The sequence below is a fragment of the Ochotona curzoniae genome, unplaced genomic scaffold (genome assembly GCF_017591425.1).
Source record: "Ochotona curzoniae isolate NIBS_2020 unplaced genomic scaffold, NIBS_Ocur_1.0 contig_3819, whole genome shotgun sequence".
In the NCBI taxonomy this organism is placed as follows: domain Eukaryota; kingdom Metazoa; phylum Chordata; class Mammalia; order Lagomorpha; family Ochotonidae; genus Ochotona; species Ochotona curzoniae.
The window spans coordinates 5,099,258-5,115,082 of record NW_024466004.1 but is presented as its reverse complement, the minus strand read 5'-3'; the positions used below and the strand labels follow the sequence as shown (position 1 = coordinate 5,115,082).

The 15,825-nt window shown below is 48.4% G+C and overlaps 1 protein-coding gene across 1 annotated transcript in view; it reads left to right on the top strand.

Moving 5' to 3' along the window:
• The window catches only part of KIF6 (kinesin family member 6), a 361,582-nt gene that overhangs the window by 320,772 nt on the left and 24,985 nt on the right, over positions 1 to 15,825 (top strand). Inside the window, exon 16 of the mRNA XM_040983056.1 lies at positions 11,716 to 11,766. Coding sequence (XP_040838990.1) covers positions 11,716 to 11,766 — 51 coding nt within the window. The remainder of the gene's footprint in view (positions 1 to 11,715; positions 11,767 to 15,825) is intronic.

Sequence of the window (15,825 nt, the reverse complement as noted above, 5' to 3'; positions counted from 1 at the left end):
CCCAGGCTCCCTTGTATGGTTGGCCTGAGTTTTTCACTAGAGTGTCCCAACACAGTAGGAGTACCCATGCAAATGACCCCAAATGGCTACAACAGCCAGAGCTGAGCTGATCCAAATCCAGGAATCAGGTGTATCCTTTGGATCTCCCACACAGGTGCAGGATCCCAAGGTTTTGGGCCGTCCTCGACTGCTTTCCCAGGCCACAAGCAGGGAGCTGGATAGGAAGTAGGGCTGCCAGGACACAAACTGACACCCATATGGGATCCAGGCACATGCAAGGCAAACACCTTAGCCACCAGGCTACCGTGCTGGGCCCTAGGGGTTGATTTTCTGAAGGTATTTAAAGAGTTTATGGAAATACAAGAGAAGTTTATTTTTTATGCCAAAGCTATACATGATTTCTCCCAAGTCAGCATTTTTCACCAGTTTGTGGAGACCCAGTAAGTGCACCTGACCCTCTTTCTCCACAGACAGTGAGGGACCCCAGTCAGCTCGTCTCCAGTGCTAATAAAGGGACTGACAGGATCAGATGGAATATACCTGTCTCACTCATACTGCTGGGGCAAGGGAGCCCTTGGGAGTGTCCCCTGCACTACCTCAGGGGTGCACAGATGAAAGTCAAGGTCACAGCTATATGGGCTCTGCTCTCAGTCCAGACAGCAGCCTTGGCCGCTAAAACCAGTCTTCAAACAGAAAGAACGATTGTGATCTGCAGCTACTCCTCCAGGGCGGGCCTTGGAAGGGCGGGCCTTGGAAGCTGGCTGTAGCCCTCCCTTGCTGACATAAGTACTTGCAAGCATCCAAAACAACGTCTTTTGAGTGGACGCCAAGGCCTCAGCCCCTCCCCCACCCCCGATGTTCAGGACTTAACGATCAATCGATGCAGATTGCTGAGCTGAAAATTCTCCTTCTGCTTACCTACTTGCGTCTCCACATTAATAAATGTGCTGATTTACGTAATCCTCTGAATATGTTTGTGGAATATTATCACTTCCTGGAATAGTGGTATCAATAAGCTCCTTTAGCCTAATTAAGCGTGTACAAGAGCCAGACGCCAGAGCCCCAGACAGAAGGCGCTCCTCTAGCGTGATGATTACGATTGCTCGGATAGTCCAAGTGAACAGCTCATAGGAAAAGAAATCAGGTCTCCCAGACATGGTGTAATTTAGTCATTTTTCAGAAACGAGCGCATCCCCCACCGTGTGGTCATCATGTACTGTCCCAGGGAACGGGTAGGAGCTGTTCCACCAGCCCAGAGCACTGTCAGCTCTTCCACCGGGAGCCGAAATGTCCATCTGTTCTTGTGCAGCCCCCTCGCTCCACACTAGGACCGAGGTAATGAGGGGCTCTCAAGAAAATTCCCTGGGGAGGGAGAGGGGGGAGAAATCAAGGCAAGTTGCAATGATCGCTTTTTCCCCCTCTGTTGAAAATATACCTGTTGTTTCTAGAGTAAGCTGCTTTTTCATCTCTCTGTGACTTAATTTTGTCACCAAATAGAAGGCTCCGCATACTAATATGGAAGAACAAGCCTGATTTCTGGAAATCTGAAATGTCCCTTTGCAATGAGAACATGGAAAGGCAGTTCCCTGACACATAGACCAGTCCAGGACCCCACTCCAGGTTCTGATCCTGTCTTTCTGATCCTTCCTGGGATGAAGGCTCTGCAGAGCCCCCTGCCCCAGCCCCAAGCCTCACCCCTAAACCAACAGGAATCTCCGTGGTCACTAGACTCGCTCTGACTCACCCCTGCAAAGTGAGTAACAGAGGTCTAACCAGTAATCTGACGCTGGAATCCTCCGCCTCCTCCTGCCTCCTCCCTGTCGTGGAGAGTCTGGCAAGCCTACCATCCATCAGCACACACGACAGATGACATGAGGTGTGTGGCAGGTGCCCAAGCGCCATCTTCAGCATGCCCCTGATGGCATCACATTCCCTACCTCTACATTTTAATTTCTCTCATACATACAAGTATACTTCCATATAAGCCGTAAATCATACATACTTACTAAGGTAATATTTTTCCATCTTATTTGGCTGCCATCTTTCCTACCCAGTCTCTACCTTATTAGCCCCCTCAGTAACATGTGGTAACAGCTTTGTAGACGTCCATTCACATAATTCCCCTATGCACCTGTGCGCATTTATATGTATGTAAGAACAGTGCGTACACACACACACACACACACACACACACACACACAACTTGTTCCATTGTTGGACCAGCCCAGGATTCATTGATACCCTTTCTCCTCTCTTCTTATCTTTGCTTTATTTTTCCTTGTCCTGCCTTCTTTTGAATTGTTAAAGTCTTGGCACTCACTTCCGCCCAGGGTCCAGCCTCTATCTTTTCTCTGCTCCTCCATCAGTTTGGCTGCTATTCTACAAACTTTTACTTTTCTAGAATCAAAAAGTAACTGAAACAATGTCCTGTAGTTATTCCAAATAAATCCTCCTCACGGTCACATTCAAGGCCACATTCAAAGCTGGTGTTAACTCCCCGTGAACATCTCACTACTGTATCTTCGTCTCCTTAGTATTGCTTAAAGTTTTAGTTTTCACACTCACAACGTTTTAGGGCTTTACTAATGCACTTTATCCATGTGTTATGTCCACCATGGTTTGTTTTATCCCACGTCTTTATCTGCATTTGCTTCTCTGTCTCACATGGTTCCTATTTTATGCCAGTTACTCTTCTTTTTATTTTTTTAAGTTTATTTATTTGGAGACTTTATTTATTTGGAGACTCAGAGTTACAGAGAGAAGAAATAGAGAGATGTTCCATCTGTTAGTTCACTTCCCAAATGGCCACAATGGTCAGAGCTGAGCTGATCCAAAGCTGGGAGTCAGGAGCTTCTTCCAAGTCTCCCATGTGGATGCAGGGACCCAAGGACTTGGGTCACTCTCTGCTGATTTTCTAGGATGTAAGAAGGGAGCTGAATGGGAAGTGGGATAACTGGGACATGAACTGGCACGCAGATTGAATCCCAGCACTGCCGACAGAGAATTAGCTGTTACTCCACGCACTGATCCTGCCAGGCACTCTTCTAAATGGTTTACATATGTGACCTATTCAGTTCTCACAGCAAATACTACCATTTTCTCCAGTTTTCAGGTAAGGACACCACAGCACACAGGCAGACAAACACAGAGGGCCTGGCTGCAGTCTTTGCACTTAGCCTTCATGCGTGCATGCACCTCTGTTGAGTTGTTTTTGCAGAGCTGGTGGGGGCTGGGACTCTGCGTATAGCCAGTATTGAGGGTCCTCCAAAGACCGCAGGGTCTTTATAGTGCCCTCAGCTCAGAATGATTGACAATGAATGATCCTCAAGTCCAGAGTTCCTCTCCTTCCTTGTCACTAGGGCACCTGCTGTTGTTCTTGAGACTACCAGCTAACCTGTTCCTTTACAGGTCCCATGGAAGCTGTTCCTGCAGTTCTTTCCTCAACCCCAAAGTGCTCTTGTTTCCCTGTAATATGTCCAGGAGCAGACTTACCATGATTTATCCTGCTCAATAGCCAGGGTGTACTTTCAACCCCAGGTTTATGTTTTTCTCCGATTCTGGAACATTTCAAGGGCTGTCTCCCCAACCCCTGCATCTCCACCACCGCCCGCAGCCCCTTTTCCCAGAATCCTTCTCAGACAAGTCAGAAAGTCTCTTGGCTCTTTCCTGTGACTTTAACTGCTGCTTCCCCTTCTTATCGCTCTTCCTCTCTGTTGTGTTTGAGTTTTCGCCATGCTTACCTCCCAGTTCACTAACTCACTTCTGAAATGTGCCTGGCCTAGGGGTCATGTTTCTACTTTTGAGATATCTATCTACCCGGTCCTGTCTCAGCTGCATGTATCTGATACATGGTTTCCTGTCCTTTGTAAAGAACACCTGTCCCTCCCCTACTGTCTCCAAGCATCTCACACCACATTTTATCTTGAGAGCATGGGCTAGTGTGGTCATTAGAGAGCAGGGTTCAAACCAAGCGAACAGATTCATCAAGACCCTGCAGAAGGACCTTATCATAGACTCGTAAGAGTGCCTGTTCAGTACAGCATGATTTGTGTTGATGGAAGAATGGAGGGCAATCCAAGTGGGTCAGCCACCAAGAAATGAAAAGCGGAAGGCTGAGGAACATTCCTACGGAATGGAGGTAGCAGTTAAAGACTGCGAACGGACGCACATAAACAGTATGAGCAAATGTCAAGATCAGAGTATAAACAAATAAGATCTGCAGAGCAGAACTTCTTTCACAACTTAAAAATTACACAGAGGGGTGGCTCCATGGCATAGAAGGTCAAACCACCACCTGTGATGCCTGCAACCTGCATGGACATTCATTCCTGTTCTGGCTGCTCCACTTGCCAACCAACTCCCTGCTAATGACACAAGAAAAGCAACAGAGAATAATGACCCACATGCTGAGTCGCTGTCATCCACGTAGGAAGCCTACTTGAAGCTCCTGGCACCTGGTTCCTGGATTTGGCCTGACCTAACCTTGGCCATTGCAGCCATCTGGGTCATGAACCAGTAGAAGGAAGGTCTCTCCCATTCTCTGTAACTTGTGACTTTCAAATAAATAAGTCTTCTTAACAGTAAATATGTAAAAATTACACAGGAAACATTAACACAAATTGTAAGAATGCAATGAAAGGACATAAAAATTAAGATGGTTGCATGTTAGAATAGGAACGTAATAGAACATGACACATGGGTATAAAAATACATGTGTATGTGCACACACAGATGTACTTGTGTCCATACACACACTTGTATGTATGTACACAGGGGTTTTGGCCAGACTGATGAAGATAAGATTAACTCAACCTTCTGAGCTTCTGTGTCAATAAATGTCCCTATCTACCTGTCCAAAAATTACTTTGCACTGTCCTCATTTGTACCTTTTTTTTTTCAAGCCTCAGATGTGTTACATATTATGACATTGGCCGGGGCAGGACCATTTTTAAATGAAATATATTTTATTTATTTTTCTGACTCTCTTTGTGCTCGTCTTTCTCTGGCTGACAGGGGCTTTTGGAGACACCATCCCAGAACCAGCTCTGATAACACCAGAGAGGTAGCTGACTCCACACAGAATCAGTGGGCAGCTTGACTCAGCAGCTGGAGGCAGGCTGCGTTTGTGCATTGCTTCCTCTCCATGCTGCCCCGTGCTGCCAGCAGCATGAGAACCGTGGTCCTAAGCAACATCCAGAACGTGGGGATTCCTTCTCAGCCCGCTTCCTCCCACAAACAGAGTAGTGGAAAGGCTCAAACCTTGCCTGGCGCCTCTCCCCTATTTTACATGATGCAGTTTGAGTCACCTTCTTGGTACTAGAACCAGACACTCCACAGGCTCCAGGCTTCCACTCCACTTAGTATTTTTTATAGTTCAGTCCTCCGGCTGGCCTTCAGGGATACACCTTGTCATCTGATCCAACCATGTCTTCTTAATTTTCTCATCTTTGCTTTATCCACTGTTGGTCTGGTTGAATCTCACCTCAAGATTTTTCAGATTCTATCCACAAGTGGGGGTAGTATGTGTGAAATATCTATCAGCAAGGGGAGATTTTCAGGCTTCTAAGCATCTACCTATTCCCTGCTCTTGGAAATTCAACTGAGAATCGCATGATTTATTCCAATCTCGTCATTTTTTTACAGATCACCTTCCAAACAGCCTTTAGGGTTCTGACCTTTTGGTAATCACAGATCCTCCATATTGGTACAAAGAAACTAGCTTCGCACATCACAGCTGAAATCAACACTCCAAATTCAGAACCACTAGCTTACTAGACACTCCATTTCTAAGAACCTTCAGGCAAGAAATATACTCTGTGCATTCTACCCAACACCTCTGCTTGACTACTGATGTTTATTTTATTTTGACTGTACTAGTCAAATAGTCAAACAGAAAGACATGTTTTACTTGAGTCCAGAGCTCTTGATAATGACCTAGACCTCAGACTTTATCATAAATTCAACCCAATCCTCTCCCAACCCTTTTACCCTACTGTATCCCCCACTAAGTCCCTATCCCAAGCCCATGTATACCTGGCTGCCTTCCCACTACTGTCCCACCAGTTCCCTTTAACAACAGTGCCTTGGCATAACCCACCTGCATATCCCTGCTCTTTTCTAATGCCTTTCCTAGTGTACACCTCTCCCTGCCTCTTCTAAACTCATCTCTACCACTGATCTGACAGGTAATCACTGGGTCTGCCACCTTAGTATGTGGTATCCTTGGCGTGTGTCTCAGAATATCTTAATACCTCCAACTGTGTGTACATATCTGATGTGCCAGTTCCCTGTCCCTTACTCCTCCCAGGAATCTTGGGGTAGGTGGACATTTGGCACAACAGTTAAGCTGCTTTTTAAAATGCCTACATCAATGCGTGATTCTAGTTTTGCCTACCCTGCTTCCAGTCCAACTTCCCGTTAATGTGTGCCCCCAGGAGACAGCACATGATGGCTCAAGTATTTGGGATCCTTAAACCCAGATGGGAGACTCAGATTGAGTTTCTGGCATCTGGCTTCAGTTTGACTCAGACCCAATCGTCACAGGCATTTGGAAAACAAACCAATGGATGGAAAATGTTTCCTTCTTCCTCTTTGCTGCCTTTTCAATATTTTTTTAAGTACAAAATTTAGAATCTTGCAATATAATAATATATTGCATTTATGTTATTTATTCTGGAGTCTTAGAAATGTTAAATAGCTCACCCAACTAAGAAGCAACAAAGTTGAAATTTGAGCTCCACTCTTTGTAAGTCTAAATTTGTAATCATTTCCTAATAGGAGGATAAGTTCATGGAAAATGTATATCATATATACTATGAAAAATTATGCATGTATTTCAAACATTTTTGTGCTGAAGTTTTTTCCATGACTTTTTTTTTAATTTGGAATGAGCAGAAATGAGTAGAGAGATAAAAAAGAGATCTTCCATTTCTCAAATGTCTGTAATACTGAAAGATGGTCCAGGTGCAAACCAGGAGCTGGGAATTCAGTCAAGGTCTTCCACGTTGCGGGGCAGAGACTCAAGCACTGAGGCCATCAAATGCTGATGCCAGAACACATATGGGCAGGAAGCTGGAATGGCTACCAGATCTAGGACTTCAACCCAGGCCCTCCAGTGTAGGTTGCTGGGGTCCTAGGCAGTAGTCTAACTGTTGACCTACATGCCTGCCTCTCCACAAACATTTTGAATTCATATAACAAAAATGGCAGAGTCTACTCCAAGTGATCAGCTAGAGCTCTTGACAATGTTGTGTTTGAAGAGTCAAGCTCCAGGTTGGCAGGCAAGTGACCATCTGTGATGCAGGAGGTGGGTCAGCCATGGGCCCAGCTGACATGCTGCACCTCTGTGCTGATCCCTGGACTGTGCTTTCTTAGGCTAGAGTGGCGTCTCCAGTGAACCTGCACTGGGAACATAGCATTTGGCTTACAGTAGATGAACAGTGCACGGATATTGCTTGATAGTGATGCCAGAAGACCCTGCCTCACAGAAGGTGCAGGAGCACGGCCGATAGCATGCTGGGGGAAACCTGAGGGAATATGACTCCTCCCAAACCACTCAAGCAACTTTCGCCCAATGACTGATGTCAGACCAACATGCCTGCCAAATAAAGCATGGGCTTAAGGAATCATGTGTCCACCGAAAAGACTGATCAAGTGCTAAAAGTCAGTCCATGATAATCCTCTTCCTGTGAGCTATATCTGGTAACAGAGAAGCCATATGTCGTCTTGGATACCAGCCGCCTACTCCTGCCCATGGTTACTGTCAAGGTCACGCATCTACAGCGCTAACCTACAACCTGTTTTCAGCTCAGGATGTCCCTTTGGCCCCCACCAGCCTCCCATACTCCAGCAACAACGGATCAGAAAGGGAGACAAGGTGTTTTTAACCTGTGTCACCACACATCCCTGCGGGAGAAAGCACTGTTCACCAGCAACCTCCTCTAAACAGGGCTTTCCTTCCCTCCCCTCCTCCCCCTGAATTTCAAACCCCCAACTGGGGCTCCCTGCTTCCCTCCCAGACTGTCTCCAGCCTCGGGCCGGGTGCTCTCTATTTCCGTTTCATCCCTTTTTCCATACCTCTGTGTGGGGATGTGTCCAGGGACCCAGGCCAAAACCAGCAAATTTATCAACGTGGTCATGACAGCAAGCTGCAGGCTGAGTGGATTCCACAATCCCCCCTCAGTCCCTTCTTCTGCCAAAACCTTGCGGGGCTGTGAGATCCAGCAGATTATAGAGACCACTATCTCCCCTGCTGGAAAAGGCCAGGCGGTATCCGCCAACAGGCTATTTTTGGAAATGTGTTAGGGAAGTCTCAAAAAAGAAAAAAAAAATCCCCATATGGTGGAAGACATTAGTCAGTTCACCAAAATAGAGCATCCCTCACTGCATTCCAAAGCGACCTTTAGCGATATGTCATTTTATAATGACCCACTCACCTTTGTCCCCTTGGGACTCCTCCTGATGCTGAAAATGAAGTCTGTTGGAGTTCACAGACCTACCAGTCCATGTAGCAAATGTCCCCTTCCCACCCCAAGCCAGGGGTCGTGGCCAGTCCTCAGGCTCATCATTCCAACACAAGCTCCCTGGGTGTGGGGGCTGCACACTGAGGAGACTCACTGTCAAGGACGCTTAGTGTCAGGCAGGCTCCTCGTCAGTGTGGTGGGGTGGGGGGGTTGTTCTTTCAGAGAGGAACACATCCTGGGGTGTGCTGTGAAGGAACAGGTCCCAGGCCACAGGCTGCACTAGGGAGCACCTGAGCCAATACCCAGGAGACTGTCACTGGCTGTCCTCATCCACAGGGCCCTGGAGCCCTTCCTGACCTGCCTCGGCGTGCTGCGCTGTGCTTATTTGGGACATACTTATGCTGCTATGCTTTTTTTTTTTAATGAAAAAACAAATTCCTACTAGAAAGATGCAAAGATAAAACAGAGGCAAGATCATATATTGAACACATTTTGTTTTGAAGACTTCTTACTTTAATTAGTAACATTTAAAACATAGCTACCCTTCGGGTACCTGGTGTCTATAACTGACTTAAACATAAGAGCCAAGAATATATCACCTCTGAGAGACTGTGCTGTTTAAAAATCCTGTCCTGCCAGCCCAAAGTTTTGGGACCCTGCACCCAAAGGGAGTCTCGGAAGAGGCTCCTGGCTTCGGATCGGCATAGCATCAGCCGTTGCGCTCACTTGGGGAGTGAATCATCGGATGGAAGATCTTCCTCTCTGTCTCTCCTCTCTGTATATCCGCCTTTCAAATAAAAAAAAATAATAAAAATAAAATCTTTTAAAAAAATTCCTGTCCCACAATGTTTGATGCAGAGTGGAGTCTCAGCACTGCTCTAGGTTTATGCTCCTAACTCTTTTTTTGGACAAGTCAGAGAGAGAAAATTATTTTCCCATTTGCTGATTCACTCCCCCAAATGCCCACAAGAACCAGGGCTCAGCCAGATCAAAGCCAGCAACCAGGAGGAACTTAGTCCAGGTCTCCCACACAGGTAGCAGGGACCTAAGGACTTGAGCCGTCACCTGCTTGCTTCCGGGATGTGCATCCGTCAGCAGCTGGATTGGAAATGGAGGAGTTGGCTGGACTCAACCAGGCATACTGATGTTAGATGCAGGCATCTTAAAGGGAAACTTAACCACTGTGCCACACATGCACCCCTTCTAACTGTATTCTGCTAGAGACAATAAGGGTCATGTGCAGGGTCTGGGTGGGAGCATTTTGTCAGCGGCTGTGACTGCTCCAGGTGTTAGGTCAATCCCCCCAGGAGTCGTCACTAAGTGTTCACTGCCCAGCTGCCCCTCAGCTTTACCCAAAGTTCCCACCCTTCCCAACTGGGAATTAGGGAGCAAATATTGCTTGAGCCTATGGGTGGCTTCCTCTAACAGGAGGACAAGCAGAAGGCAAGGCAGAGATTTGCAGGTACCTGGTAACAGTGGCCTCTGGGGGAGCACTGAAAGGCAGGGGTGTGCAGAGAGGGCATGCAGGTGGAAGGACCTAGGTGGACTCATTCTCAGGCCTATCCCATGCTGATGGAGAGAACACGACAGATCCAGGTACTGAAATTGGGACTGGGAGCAGGTGCCACTTCTCATACACAGCTTAGGCAAAGGGACATCCCAAACTCAGGCAGGCTGAGGCGGAGATGCACATTTCATCTGTAGAAGGGATTGCCACCTCCAGTGGCAAGTTAAACTGGAGGACCTCTGCCATCCTTTGCCCAGTCATAGCATGCACAGAGTCCCCAGGACCTTTCTGTGAGCAACACAGTGTCCTGTCATTGCCACGGCCTTCTGGTCTCCTGAACGTTCAGTCCAGCTATAGCCTGGGAGGGCAAGGATGCACTTTAGATGAGGAAAAATCTCTATGAGACATAGTGAGCAAAAAAGTTCCCGGCTGTCTCAGAATCCCTGTTGAACTGGTGATACACACACACGCACTTACACATGGGACTTATCACAGAGTCCTGGGCCCTGGGAAAGAAGTACTCACGGGTTTGCTATTGTACCCACCCATCCAGTAACACACCCATCCAGTTCTAGGGACAACAGCAGCCTGGAGACCGCTGTCCCCTGAATGCTGCCCGAGACAGATTTCCTTGCCCTCCTAGCGGTGCAGGTGGCCTCACAGCACATGTCTGAGCATCTTCAGGGAAGGTCATGTGGTCTATTTGAAGCCACCAGGATCCATTTTGAGGTCCCCTCCCCTGCCATAACCCCTAGGAGATGTCTCTTCCTCAGGTGGAGTCCCATTTGTCTTCCTTCACCCAACCTGACCTCTGCCCTTGGGCTAACGCAGGAATGAATGTGTTCTCTGGGCCATGTGACAGCGCTGACATTGCTACCTCCTCAACTCTCAGGTCCTTTATTTCTCCAGCTAAACCTGTCAGGTCTGCAAATGTGTCTCATTGGCATGGCTTCAGACCCGCCCGCCGCCCACATGTCACCTTCTGGATTCTTTTCTTTTTTTTTACTTCACTAGTGTTCCTGATAGTTGCTGCCAGAACAGATAGCACCTATGGGCCCATCACTACTTGGTCTACATGCTAGACTTTTATTAATAGAATCTAGAATTATGAGTTTCACACCATTCAAGCAACTGTTATTGTTCATTAACTAAGACTGCCAGTATTTTAATTTAACACAGTATCATATGGTTCCAAAAACATGGGATGAATTCAGGGGTGAATGTTGTGGTGCAGCAGCTCAAGCTGCCACTGGAGACGTTCACATCTCACATCAGAGGCCCTGAGATCAAGTCTCAGTTCTGACACAGCATCTTGCTGATGTATGCCCCAAGAGAGGTAACAGGTGGATCTCCAACCCATGGCCATGGCGGGGTCCAGCCCCAGCTGTGTGGGCATGTGGGAATGAACCAGCAGATGGAAGAGCTCTTTACACACACATACAGTAAGTTATTATAAGTGCAAATGTGCCTCTCCCTTCCCTGCAAACAAGAAGAACCCACCTAAGATAAAAAGGGTCTAGAAAGGTTATGGGTGGGTGGCAGATGGAGCTCACCGACCCCAGAGGGGAGAGGCATGTCTGCACTGCCCCAGCATCTTACTGGCACATGAGGGCTCATCTTGGAAGCCAGGCCTGCTTTTGTCCCCTTACTCTCTTTTTGCTTGCCACTGCCTGCTGAGGCCAGGTCTCCCTCCAGCCCATTGGAAACTCATGATTGCAGGGTTGTTTTCTTTTTGTCTCTCTGCAGGTCATCTGAAGGAGGAACTCACCCAGCGACACATCCAGCAAGTAGCTCTAGGTAGGTACCAAATAGAGCCTGCAGGAAGAAGATGGGGAAGGCGAACCCCAACTACAAGATCATCCATGTTGCCCTGGGGGAGGTGAAGGCATGGGCTGCCATCAATGCAGCCGCTTTAGGGTGCTCCTCCTTCTTCGGGGGACCAGCTGCCCCAGTCAGGCTGTCCTCACCTGGAACTTCACCCTCCCAACCACTGTCCTTCACATCCCACCTGCTGGGTCCTGCCTTGAGCTTTCTAGAACCTCGGCCAATGCATCTTCACAGTTAACTGTTAATGATCAAAGCAGCCAGCCCCAGGGCACAACCTGAGGTGCATCTTCTCTTCACAAACCCTGCCAGAGGTAAGTGCATTGGCCAGGTGTGAGTGGCATGGCTGACACTTGTCCTAGCTCACTTTCTGTTGCTAATAACATAACCCTGCACCCCAAGTACATTTTAGAGAAAAGAAGCTTTTTGTGGTTGATAGTTCTGAAGGTCAGAGGTTGAAAAGCCTCATCAGGTGATGAGTTTCTGTGCTGGCAGAGTCTTGAGGCAATGCAGAACACACATGCGATGAAAAGCAGCGTGTGTGTGTGTGTGTGTGTGTGTGTGTGTGTGTGTGTGCGCCCTCTGTTCTCTCTATCTTCTTAGAAGGCCAGCAGAATGCAAGCAGGGCTGCACTAGAAGACCTTATCTAACCCCAATCACCACCTCTGAACACCACAGTCAGTTTAAGCCTGTGGACTCAATACCTCCTGACAGGGATTAAGTTCCAAATTCACTGACTCCATACTTATACTTTTACCCCCGTGCAGTTGACTGCCCAACCCCCATCAGCTGTGGACCCATTCCCATGCCTTCGTAATACAAATGCTGAACAAGACAGTCCTATTCTAAGTGGCCCTTGGCACCTTTTGAGCAGTGGACATCTGCGGAAACCACGCCCTTTGAGTCTGTGACCCAGAGAAAGTCATCCAGGAGAGTCTAGCTCCCAGGCAGGCAGGTGGAGCAGGCATTCCAGGCAGAACCACTCTGTTTTCTCACCAGCTGCCCAGAGACCGCACAGCTTCAGTAAAAAAAAAAATATATATATATATATATATATATATATATATATATATATATATATATATATATGTATCTCCTTTCCGATGTTGGGGCTCCCCACTGGGATGGCCTAGGCCTTACAGGGGAGAAACCTAGCATTGAGGGCCAGTGGTCGAGAAACGGAAGAGGGTCCCCAGTGCCCAGAGGGTGCCCCAGGTGGCCCTCGTAACTTGGATCTGCAAGAAGGTTGGTTAGCATCACTGATGAGAGTAATACAAAAATAGAACCTCTCTCCCTGGAAGCATTGCTAACGTGACCGTCTGGGCCTCTGAACTCTGCTCCAGGCTCAGTCCAGGAGGCTCCCTGGGAATGTGTCATCACCAGGGCCTCCTCCCCAGCCTCCCTGATGCAGATGCACTGGCAACAGTGATGGGGAAACACTCCCCCAACTACCCCACAAAGAACGTTCCCTCTCAGGCCCCAGAAGCTTTCAGAGCATGCTTCCAAACACACAGGCATGCTATGTACAACAGGTTGTACAGGCACAAACTGTAAGGGCAATAGGTGCTCTCTCCCCTCCACAACCAAGTACCCAGCCTTCCCAGGGCCGATCCAGCCAGCCAGGGCAGGCCTTCCCTCCCCCAGCTTCCCTGGCTATCTGTTGTCAGATGCAAGTTTGGGCCCTGGTCCCTCTGTTCCTCTCTCTGGGAGTTTCTCCTGATTCGTAGCAGGTGTGGTGTTCAGCCAGGGACCAGCTTTCCCTGAAGTCCTCAGCCAACTTCAAACACAAAACACTCTGGCTGGAAGTCTAATTAAGAGCATCTGAAACACCTATTTATTTCAAAAGCGTGTCACCCCAATTAGACAGGAAGTATTAACATCACCACTTGGAGATAAAATGCCAGGCGGGCCCCCAGGCCCCTCAGGAGGTATCTGCAGGCATTTAGGAATGCTGGCACGCATGCCCCCCACACTGCTAGAGCAGTATGCAGAACCAGTATGTATGTATCTAGACTGCATGTAGAACCAAGGCCTGCCCTACCCGCAACCTGCAGGCTGGCCCAGGCTGGGGCTTGCCGCTGTCCCAGATGTGGGTTGCGGAGGGGAGGGAGTGAAGCAGGAGCTGATATGCCCTGTCCTTGCCTGGATGCCTGCCTGGCACTGTGTCCTCCTCTCTCCTCCCTGTGTGCTCTGCTTCCCCTGTGTGCTCCTCTATCTCTGCTTCCATGGTTGCGGCTTGCCCTTGTTACTGTCTCCTTTGCCTACCTAGTCCCAAATCCCACGCAATGCAGTGCAGGTTTGCAGGAGCAAGAAGGAGGAGAGGCAGTGGAGGCAAAAGGTCCAAGTGAGCAGGAGAGGTTTGTTTGTGTGTGTTGCCTGGGAATGTGACTCTGGGTGTCCCAAGGCATTGGCCTGAAGGTCACCTCCCATCCCAGGGGAGCCACGATTAAGCCTATGACAGGAAAGGCCTCTCTTGGGAGCGACTTTTGCCTGGTGGGAGATGTTCAGAAGCCAGCTTTGTCCTAGCAGCCCTGGTGAATCCTTCAGGAATCTGGGGAATTGTTACTAAACACCCGTGTTAGGGGAATGACATTGTATAAGCTTGCAGTGAATTACACCATAAAACAAAATTTACAAATCCTCAAAACTCATCACTTCCTGATGACTTCACTGTGTTGTTCTGGAATCTTTGCTCCTGAAGTTTGTCATGCCCCATACCCATATGGAAGAGACACTCCACCATGCTGTGCCATGTGCACGTTCCCCACATCCACACATTCAGGGTGCAGCCACATACCCACAGTGAGTGACATCACACTGCCAGCTCGCCATGGGCCATTCACGCCAAGAAAACCAACAAACGCAGCAGATCAGTACATTTTTATTTTCCAGGATCACCTGGTAGATGTTGACCACCATACCACTGGCACACCAGAATCCTTTTCACCAAGATCATGCATGTATATTCTCTGTGTGTGTCGTGCTCCCTCCCCAGGCTGAAATACAGAGTCTGGTTTTCTCTTTATTTCCCACCCACCCAAGACACACCAACAATCATACATTTCTACCAGACCAGAATCCTTTTGAAAACCAGCAGGCAGGAAAACCAGTAAAGCCAGAGATGAGATAGGGAAATTCTGGGTCCCAGGGAGTTCCCAGGAAGTGACGGCCAGAGCTGGGAGTGGGAGCACCCTCCAAGAGGAGCTACAGTGACCAGTTCTAAGGATGACCTCAACAAACAGAAGTTACTGGTGGACTTGGAGGGGGACTCACTTCCACACACTGTTTGGGGTGATAAAATAAGGCTATTTCTTTTACTAAATATTTATTTGAAAAGCACACTTACAGGGGGAGGGAGGCAGGGATGGAGGGAGAGAGAGAGACAGAGAGAGAAAATCTTCCATGCATTGATTCACTCCCCAAATGGCTGCACCAGCCATAGCTGGGCCAAGCTGAAGCCAAGAGCCTAAAACTCCATCCAATACTCCCATGTGGGTGGCAGGGGCTTTTCCAGGGGCCTTTGTAGGGTGGCTGCATCTGAAGTGGAGCAGCCAAGACTAGAACCAGCACTCCTATGGGATGCCAGTGTCACAGGTAACAGTTTAAGGCACTACGCCACAATCCTGGCACCAACCATGTTATTTATATACTAGACATCATTGTCAAGTCATGCTGATTTAACCAGGTGCAGCCAGCTGGGCTGAGGCTGAGGCTGACCACTCTGAGGGTACCATCCACCCTAAATGGCACAGGATGGTAGATCATGCCGATGGAGCTCACCAGCCAGCGTTTCTGAGTGCTCTACACTGTGCCTGGTAGGATTTTGATTCTTCTGCACACACTTCCGTAATGTGCACAAAATCCTCATGAGGGAAAGGCTGCTGCCAGCCTCGCTCTCTGGCAAAAGCCCCCAAGAGGTTCTGTGAACTATCTCACTTTGCTCAGCCTGGCTCTGAGCCCATGCTCTGGGTACCACAGTACTGCACTGCCCTCAGCCCCCTGCCCGGAATCCTGGAGAAGTGCACAGAAGGG